The sequence below is a fragment of the Rhipicephalus microplus genome, chromosome X (assembly GCF_043290135.1).
Source record: "Rhipicephalus microplus isolate Deutch F79 chromosome X, USDA_Rmic, whole genome shotgun sequence".
NCBI classification, from domain to species: domain Eukaryota; kingdom Metazoa; phylum Arthropoda; class Arachnida; order Ixodida; family Ixodidae; genus Rhipicephalus; species Rhipicephalus microplus.
Genome location: NC_134710.1, coordinates 65,265,331 through 65,274,947, shown reverse-complemented (window position 1 = coordinate 65,274,947; position 9,617 = coordinate 65,265,331). Strand labels below are relative to the sequence as shown.

Below are 9,617 nucleotides of genomic sequence, written 5' to 3'. Positions count from 1 at the left end.
ACAATTTGCCAATTTGTTTTATGGTGAGAGATGTTAATGAGAAAACAACTCAGGTCACGCGCAGTTGCATGTTGTCCGCCGCTGCCGGTGTCCGTAAGCACATCGCACGAAATTAAAAAAAAATCTTTCCACCCATGTCACAGTGGGGTTTGAACCTGGGTCCTCCGGGTGCCAGCCAAATATTTTACCACTGAGTTACGCCGGTACTTGTAACTTGTGTTCAAACTTGCCTCAGGCAGGCATGACTTAGCACCAATGGTACATTGGGGCTCGAACCCGAGTCTGCAGGGTGTCAGCACAGTATTCAACCCCTGAGCTACTCCGGTGCTTGTGACTTCTCGTCTAACTTGCCTTAGGCAGGCTTGAGGTCGCTAAAGCAATCGTGTTAATGCGACTTATAGAGCGTTTTACAACAGCGAAATAACAAGCAGTCATCGCACAATGTCATTACCATAACAAGTGGGCCGTTCAAAGATCCAACCCATTACAAAAGCTTGTCCTTGTTTTCCTATTAACTGTGGCGCATACCCACTTTAGCCATAATTCCTCATAGTCGTCAGCCACTGCATGGACAATTGACACTGAATTACTATCAAGTGTTTAGCGGATACCACGCTTCTCAGAAGACTGACGAAAAATGGCATAGCGAATGCCGGCCTACTACCAAAAAGTTCATTATTCAAGCCGCAGTGGGTACCAAGCAAGAGTGCTTGCAGCAGTTACCTAATGCGTGTTTTGAAAACCCACTTTTGGACGGACAGACAGATAGACGAACGGACGGATGGACGCTTCGCCTCACTCATCATTATCTAGTCTGTGGATATTCTGGGATTTTTTTGGTCTCGTAATAACTTGGTATAACCACACAGGCTCACTTTTTCTTCGGCCTGTGAACACCTTGAAGATCCCATACGATGGTTTGAAAATTTCGAGAAGCGAAGAGGAATGCATGCACAGGGCGCTCGCAATCTCATCTGCACAGATTTTCAATGCTACGCGCACCATAAAGAGGTGAAAATCCAGACTGAGCACCGCTTGACTTTCATCTCATGGGCGTGCTCCCCAACATGGCGGAGGTGATGGAGTGGTCCTGCGCACGTCAAAGTAGTACGTGAAACAGCGAGAACTATTTGAGACGACGTGCGCAATTTGTTCAATCTTTTGCATACTGATATATTAAAAAAAACTGTTAACAAAGAGTACTGATATACTCAAAAATAATAACTCGCGAGTCTTCGCAATTTACTCGGTTTCAATTTTTTTGTTCACAGTATTTGTTCCCGGGTATTTATAGGTCTGGTATTCTGGACTCTTGGAACGCAAAGATTGCAAGAATGTCAGAGAAGAATAATTGCTCGTAGTATGCGTTGCCTGCAACTTCAGCCGCAAGTGCAGCAAGGTACGTTCATAAGTCCTGAGGCAGGATACTTCTCAAAGTAGTCATTTTGGGAGTCGGGCCAGCTTATCCTACACATCATCGTCCTTGCATGTTAATGTTATATACCATCAAGAGACACTGACACCACACAACAAGGTGGTTCTTATGGAAAACTTTGGATACCAAGATTAAACCCTAAATACCGAAAAAACCAATACAGAACATTGGATACGGAGATCGTTGGCAAATACATTCTAAAAACGTGGCCTTGTAAAAATTACTGACGTATAATCTTATAACTTATAAGCACGCCCTTTATACTACTTGTTTTTTTAAGACCTACAGATTTTGTTTCTTAAGAAACTCTGATAATTAGGCATTTTCTGTCTTCGCAGGTAATTTCTAGGTCGGAGTGTAAAGATTTCGCTACTAATTAGGTCTCTCAGAAATGATTATTTGACAAAAATATTTCAATTACCGGTTTTATTTTCAATTCTCTAGTGGTTGTTTATATGGAGAAATTTTTCCATGTCAGAAGTTAGGGCGAACCTGGTTGCCTAAAATAGAATATGTCGCGGGTAGTTTGAAAGATCAATCGTCGAATTTCCTGACCACAGTACCGAGAAAACCGAAACTAACGCACTTGGTGCGCCGTACGGGCGATCCTTGTGTTGCGCCACGCTGCGTCAATGTGAGTGTGCTTTCTTTCTTCATTTGTACCGCGAATAGCCGAAACCCACAAGACTGATTTGCCTCCGTTTCGCATGCGTTCGTGATCTCCCGCTTTGCGCATCATGCAGACGCCATCTACGTTCCTCCCGCGTGAGGGGGAGACGCTACAACTGAGAAGTCGTTTCTCGCCTGGCACGCAATCATTCGAATTACTTGAAGGGGCGTTCCAGCGCGACGCAAATCAGGGACCGCCCTTCCGGCGCACCCCGTGCGCTAAGTTTCGGTTTTTCCTTCATCGTTAATTGACTTCATGTAACTGTAAGAAAGTCACGTCACTTCTTGTAACTGTCATCAGTTCAAGCGTAATCCCCAACCCTATCGAGATGGGTATCAAACGAAAGGAGGTGGCGACTTCTCTGCGATAGTACATGTGTAGTGAACATCAGGACATGTAAGAAAGTTACGCTACTTCATGTACCTTCCACCTGTTCAAGGGTAATCCGCAACCCTGTCGACAATGGGTATCAAACGAAAAGTGATCGCGAGTGACCTGCAATAGCACATGTGTCGCGAACATTAGGTCAGGTGAGCAAGTCATGAGACTTCATGTTACTTACACCCTTCAAGTGTAATTCTCAACCGCATCGAGAAAGGTATAAAACAAAGGGTGGTTGCGAATATGCTGCGATAGCACGTGTATAGTGAACATTACGCCGTGTTAGGAAGCCACGTGACTTCATGTAACACTCACCACACACGGCTTTGGTTCACACGGGAAACCCGTCTGCACCTAAAACAACTAAGTTATGTTACACTTAACAGTCAATTCTTTTAAACTCCCACAAAAATTGTTACAGCTTATAAAACGCTAGTGTGGCTGAAACCAATTGTAATTGTGCAAATTATCTCGATCTGTGGTTTCTTCATCTTCTTTTTTGTCATTTGTTTCTTCTTGCTTTCATGTCAAGTCCACCTTACCCAAGTTGTGATTGTTGGAGTCCGTACTAGAATCTTGTTTATGGAAAACTAGACCCGAATTCATCCATGTATTTACGACATACACGCGGAAGGAACACTGACAAAAGAAAGAAAAAAAACGTGCGCCGGTTTAATGGCCGATCCCCCATAGTGGGTACGAGCCAAACATAAGCACAAGCAAGAAAGCAAGCAAGCAAACGTGCTCTTCACGAGCAGGCAAAGCGCGTGGACAGCTTTCGCGAGCTGCCATCGTACCAGCCTTCTCCGAACAGTTCTCGGCGGCCACTCCACCGTGCGAGCTATCGTCACCGGATCAAGATTCTGCCCGTATCAGTGGCATAGGAGCAAGCCGTGAAAGCATGGATAAGTACATCATCATGCGAAAAATTGGTGAAGGTGCGTACGGCGTTGTCTACAAGGCGAGGTGCAAGACTACTAACAAGATCGTCGCCATCAAGAAGATCCGCGTAGAGCGCGAAGACGAAGGGATCCCTGCCACGACTATTCGAGAGGTGACCTTCCTCCGAGAGTTGAGGCACAAGAACATAGTGCGTCTCATTGATGTTGTCATGTCGCCACTCAAGCCCATATGCTTGGTTTTCGAGTACATGACGACTGACCTCAAGACGCTCTTTGATTCCCTGCCCAAGAACAAGACTTTAGAGGGTAACGTCGTAAAGAAATACCTCGGCCAGATTGTAGAGGCTATACACTTCTGCCACCGAAGGCGAGTCCTTCACCGCGACCTCAAGCCAGACAACGTGCTCGTCGACGGCAATGGCGATCTCAAGGTGGCTGACTTTGGCTTTTGCCGTGAATTCACGCCACCCGTGCGCATCTTCACGCACAAAGTGGGTACCCTCTGGTACCGAGCACCGGAGATTCTCATGGGTGCTAGTCGTTACTCGACACCGGTGGACGTGTGGAGCATCGGGTGCATTTTCTTCGAGCTACTCACCGGGAAAACTCTCTTCCGCGGTTATTCGGAAATCGACCAGCTGTTCCAAATTTTTCGCGTCCTAGGTACACCTACAGAAGAAACATGACCGAACGTTCAAGAGCTGCCAAACTACAAGTCGACCTTTCCGATCTGGAAAACTAACATCGCGGCCGAGCTGCTTCCTGGGGTGGACAGCGAGGCTGTAGATCTGCTCCTGAAGATGCTTATCTACAGCCCTGGTGAGAGGATCTCGGCCAAAGACGCCACCGCTCACCCCTATCTGGCCGGATCGAGTGATAGCAAGCGGGTGGCACCCACCGCCGATAAAGAAGGGCAATAAGACATCGCCTTGGCTTTGTGACAAGGACCCTTCACACTTCCTGTTGCAAATAAAACAAGTCAGCGAAAGTGATACTGTGTATGATATGCTTTATTAAGGCTGTCCTGAAAATGATGTCACGCGCTTGCAGATCGGAAAAAGGCCTCTGTTAAATTAGGAAAAGATGAATTATTTATTGGGTGAACTGTTGACATTCTTCGAAAATGTAATCCTAGAAGACAAGGAAAAACACTGAATGAAAGTTTGAAGGTTGACAGAATCATTTAAAAACACACAGGTGGAATCGATGCCCGTTATCTTTGTTTAACTTTATATCGAGCGAGAAGCAAGGCTAAGCGGCCTCCATTTCGTTTGCGTTGGTGTTGTTGCCGTTCTCGCATCGTGTCGGTGCCAGTATTCACAACGCTTGGCGTGTTTTTGGTGCATCGTTTCTTAGAGATGTTGCAGCGGTGCGATGCTGTGTGTCGTGGTAAGGATGCGTGATCCATGCCAGCCTCTCAACGTGCGTGCATAGAGGGCTCCATCTCACAGAAACAGGCAGCACAGAGGACGTCGAAACGACAGAACACCGCTTGCGTGCAAGGCCTGGCATGGGCATTCATACGAATGTACCGTGCGCGCCAATGACGTGCTGATGCGTCCGCGTCATGTGATCCTCCAGCTCCTGTTTGCTCCGATACCAAATGGGGCAGAGAAGGAATTGGGGTTGCGAAGTCTACATCGAGTGAGTGGCGAAGGTTTCAAGCTCACCTCCTCATGTCATGCTTTCGAAGCTCGTATTGAACATATTTAAAAAATCTAGCGATACGAAAATTTTCATCGGGCACGCATCAACTTCCTCTAAGTAAAATTTTTCATGTGACTTAGTGGAGCGCCATTGAAGAAGCAAATGGTAAATGAAACAAAAACAACATCCATATCGTTTTTTTTTTCATCTACACATTACTTTCCTTTGATGAAACTCCACGGTTTCGCTTTCGTTCTTCATCGTCCTGCCGCTGCGCCGAAGCACCTACTGCTCCCTACACTAGCCAGACGCCGTGGAGATACCGAGCGGACGACGCGACATGGGTGAATAGATGTGTAGATGCTATTCGACCTTCCTGTTGGCTAAAAGGCCTTGTAGGCTTGACAGTCCTGAAAGTAACTTATGAGATGGAGTTTAGGTTGCACCCCACGACAGCTCTCTTTTGCTGGGTAACATGAATACCATACTGCAGCGCTACTTGAAAGCAATATTTGAGACTAAATAGCATTTATATTGGCACCGATTTTGAAAACAGGTGTTCATAGGCATTTATAGGAATTTGAGCACCAACGTCAAATATAACCATTTAAAGGTGCTATGAAAACACAGTAAAAGCTCTTCTCACCCTTCAGTTCTTGCCCTTATCTCAAAATGGCACAATCCGAATGCACGAAATAAAATGGCTTTTCCTATATTCAGGTCTCTCATGATAATCGTGAGATGCGTGTGTTATAACAACATGACTACGGGCCGCGCTCATGATGTGCTCTGGGTCATTTCGCTAGCTTCACATATACTAAATTTGTTATTACGTGACGCGAACGGACGACGATGCGAAATGACACGTCCAAATATTATAATAATGGCATGCGTGTCATGTAACAACATCACAATATACCATGCTCATGATGCGCTCGCGGCTGTTTCGCTAGCTTCACATATACCAAAATTGTCATTACGTGACGCGAACGTGCCACGAAGCTAAATTACACGTCTAAACACGACATTGAAGACTTGGAGGTCATGTAAGGCATACTTGAAGTCCACCTCATAAAGTTGTGCTGATTTCAAACTGGCATATCAACGTTTCTCATTCGTGCTTTACATATCGATATACATGGTACGTACGATTTGCCATTTTTTTACAGCGAAAGATGTTAGGAGATAACAACACGGGTCACGCGCAGTTGCATGTTGTCTGCCGCCGCTGCCGCCAGTGTCCGTAAGCACATCGCACGAAACTAAAAAAAAAGAAACTTTTCAGCAATGCCATGGTGGGGCTTGAACCTATGTCCGCTGGGTGTCGACCCGATATTCTACCACATAGCTATGCCGATACTTGTAACTTTTTGTCACACTTGCCTCAGGTAGGCATGACTTAGCACAATTGGAAGAGTGGGGCTCGAAGCCTAGTCCACAGTGCACCAGCACAGTATCCCACCACTGAGCTACCAGGGTGCTTGTGACTGTTTGTTTAACTTGCCTTAGGCAGGCATGATGTTGCTAAAGCAATCGTGTAAATGCGACTAATAAAGCGATAATTGAATGATTTGTGGGGTATAACGTCCCAAAACCACTATATGATTGTGACAGATGCCGTAGTGGAGGACTCCGGAAATTTCGACCACCTGGGGTTCTTTAACGTGCACCCAAATCTGAGTACACGGGCCTACAACATTTCCGCCTCCATCGGAAATGCCGCCGCCACAGCCGGGATTTGATCCAGCGACCTGCGGGTCAGCAGCCGAGTACCTTAGCCACTAGAACACCGTGGCGGGGCGACTAATAAAGCGTTTTACAACAGCGAAAGAACAACCAGTCGTCGCACAATGCGATTATCATAATGAGTGTGCCATCCAATGATCCAACCCATTACAAAAGCTTGTTCTTGTTTCTATATTAACTGTGACGCATACCCACCTCAGCCATATCTCCCCATCGTCATAAGCGACTGCATGGACAATTGGCCAAAACTTTCTATGAAGTGTTTAGCGGATACCACGCTTCTCAAAAGACCGACAAAAAATAGCATAGCAAATTCCGGCCTAATACCCAAAAGTTCATTATTAATGCCCTAGTGGGTACCAAGCAAAAGTGCTTGCAGTAGTTACCTAATGCTTGCTTTGAAAAGGCTCTGGGAGGCCGCTTTTCTTTCTAGCTTTCGCTGGGACTGTGCTGCACCTACCACGCAGGCCTGGCGTTTTTTTTATTTTGCTGGCCTCAATATGATGACCTCTTCTAAGAGAATTAGAAAAAGCGTGTTGCTAGCCAGCCAGCCAGCCAGATAACGGTTCAAATGCGAGCATCTTTTTTAAACCAAAACATTTAACGATGTGACTGCGTAAACATGTTAACGGTGCACTCGACACCCTTAAAAAAGCAGTGCGAATTCTTGGGCACATAAAGCTGAACTTGGTGTTCTTTTCGCGCCCGGCACAAGGAGGAGGAGAATTCGTGGCTGCGCTCGCGGCGTGAGCAGACACGTGCGAGGGGTCACCTCGAATTTCCCGGAACCGTTAGCCACCGAAGGCACCCCGCTTTTCAAGAACGATCCTGCGCACAGCACCATAAAGACACATTCACGCACACACTTGCGCGCAGAACAACTATATAGACATCGACATCAACTTGATCCCTCGGTAAAGTTCAAACCACCATCACGAATTTCCAACTTCAATGAAACGTTGCCTGTTAATGGGTGTTTCACTCATGAAGTCATGCTCATTTCGCCTTGAAAGCATCCTACAGGCACTTGCTCTCGTTATGGCACCCGGCGACAGCCGCACTGGATGGTGGTACTAAACCGGCTAGACTTGATCAGACCATTTCCGGTAGCCAAGTTTCTTCGACCTTGACCATAGGGGCGCGCACAGGGGGAGCGGTGGGGGGGGGGGGGCAGGAGCTGCCCCTCTACTATTCATGTAAGAGTGCGGGTGGGCTACGTTATAGTCACCACTTCGTGTTATCATGCGAATGCCCGCGCTTTTCTCCGTTATCTTTTCAACTGTGTCTCCATTGTCGCGAGTGTTTGTTTCTTGACAAGCGTTCTTGAGAAGTGTTTGGTAATGTGCCACTTGAAATTTATATTCAGAGAAAGAGACATGAGAAGAGCTCATTCAGATATATTTTATTTATTATCAACAGTATTATGAACGCTTTTGTCAATCAGTGCACGTTGGACATAGTAAAACTTTAAATCTGCAGCACACCGAAACATGCAACACGGCGTAACAGAAACAATAGCGTGCGATGTACCTCAGCCGTTTTGTAACAAGTAAAAAGCGCTTAAGTGCGTAGGCATTCATGCGGTCCCGTCAGGCTGAACGTTGTAGCCAGACACGACCACATGACCGGTTATATGAGCAACCAAGCGCAACAAATGTCGAAAAAGCCAATCAGCAGCGTTTTCTTTGCAGATATACTTTATAAAAGATTTCAACCGTGCGTTAACTTCTCGTTGTGAGGGATCTGTGTTGTCCCGCGTCTATACCAAAGTGTCAAGGGCTCAGTGGTTTCCATGCCCTTAAACACTATACCTTCTCATGAAATCTGACCACTACACGTTTCAACAATCGACATCCTCGCAATTTTCAAGGAAATAACAATATGCCATCTGAACGTTTCTCGGGACTACAAATAAACCTCCATAGATCACTCACTCTATATAACATTTAGGTGCTTCGGCATGATTGTCTTTTGCAGTGTTGTGTCGGTGGTCAGCTTCTTGGTAAAACTGCTGAGATTAATCTCGCAGGTGCCCCAAACCACGCGAACAAAAAACGGTGCTACCTTTTAATGATTTCACTCACTGTTGATTTGCGTTTCTGGATAGATGTGAGCAGTCAAATCAGGCGTTTCGCACAACCTCCAACTCAGTACAAAACATTTGGTGTCGCTATGTTCATTTCGTATCTTAGTGCGTCTAGAAGTTATATGAAACACTACATTCTATATACTTCATTAGGAAGTGACTGACCAGGTGGCCTTAACAGAGTCTACCCCTGGACTTCACTTTTATCACAGCTATATTTTTGCGACTGAATTAAAATTTTTTCTCCTCTTTGAAAGCGAAGCGTGATATATATATATATATATATATATATATATATATATATATATATATATATATATATATATATATATATATATATATATATATATATATATATATATATATATATATATATATATATATATATATATATATATATGAGATGTTCAATGTCTTCCTAAATAGTTAAATCGCTTTTAGCTTAGTCCGGAATGGTTTGAGTTAATGTTAAATACATCACTCCATGCTCCTCAGCAATACACACATTCTGTATTTTTGAAAACATTTCTACGGGACCACCGTGCCTTTCGATATTATACAAAAAAACGTGGTTCATTCAATTACACGTGTGAAGTTGTCTACACTGACTTAGTCAGTGTAGAAAACTGCTATAGCAGCTATAGACTACAGCTGCTATAGTGCTATAGTGTGCTGTAGTGCAAGTTGAGACGCATGCGCAATAGCTAAATGGGGCGTAAGGGCACGAGGATCCGTAGCTCAAGTACTGTG

At 45.1% G+C, this 9,617-nt stretch overlaps 1 protein-coding gene across 1 annotated transcript; it reads left to right on the top strand.

The window, feature by feature from the left end:
• The first annotated feature begins 3,355 nt into the window (after positions 1–3,355).
• Positions 3,356–4,295, top strand: LOC119176646 (cyclin-dependent kinase 1). Its single transcript, XM_037428006.2, has one exon. It carries the CDS (start codon positions 3,388–3,390, stop codon positions 4,072–4,074), a length of 687 nt encoding a protein of 228 aa, XP_037283903.2. The 5' UTR covers positions 3,356–3,387; the 3' UTR covers positions 4,075–4,295.
• The last annotated feature ends 5,322 nt before the right edge of the window (positions 4,296–9,617 follow it).

Bases quoted from the DNA above. Each gene is read 5' to 3' on its own strand.
- LOC119176646 (XM_037428006.2), top strand. From the start codon at position 3,388: ATGGATAAGTACATCATCATGCGAAAAATTGGTGAAGGTGCGTACGGC.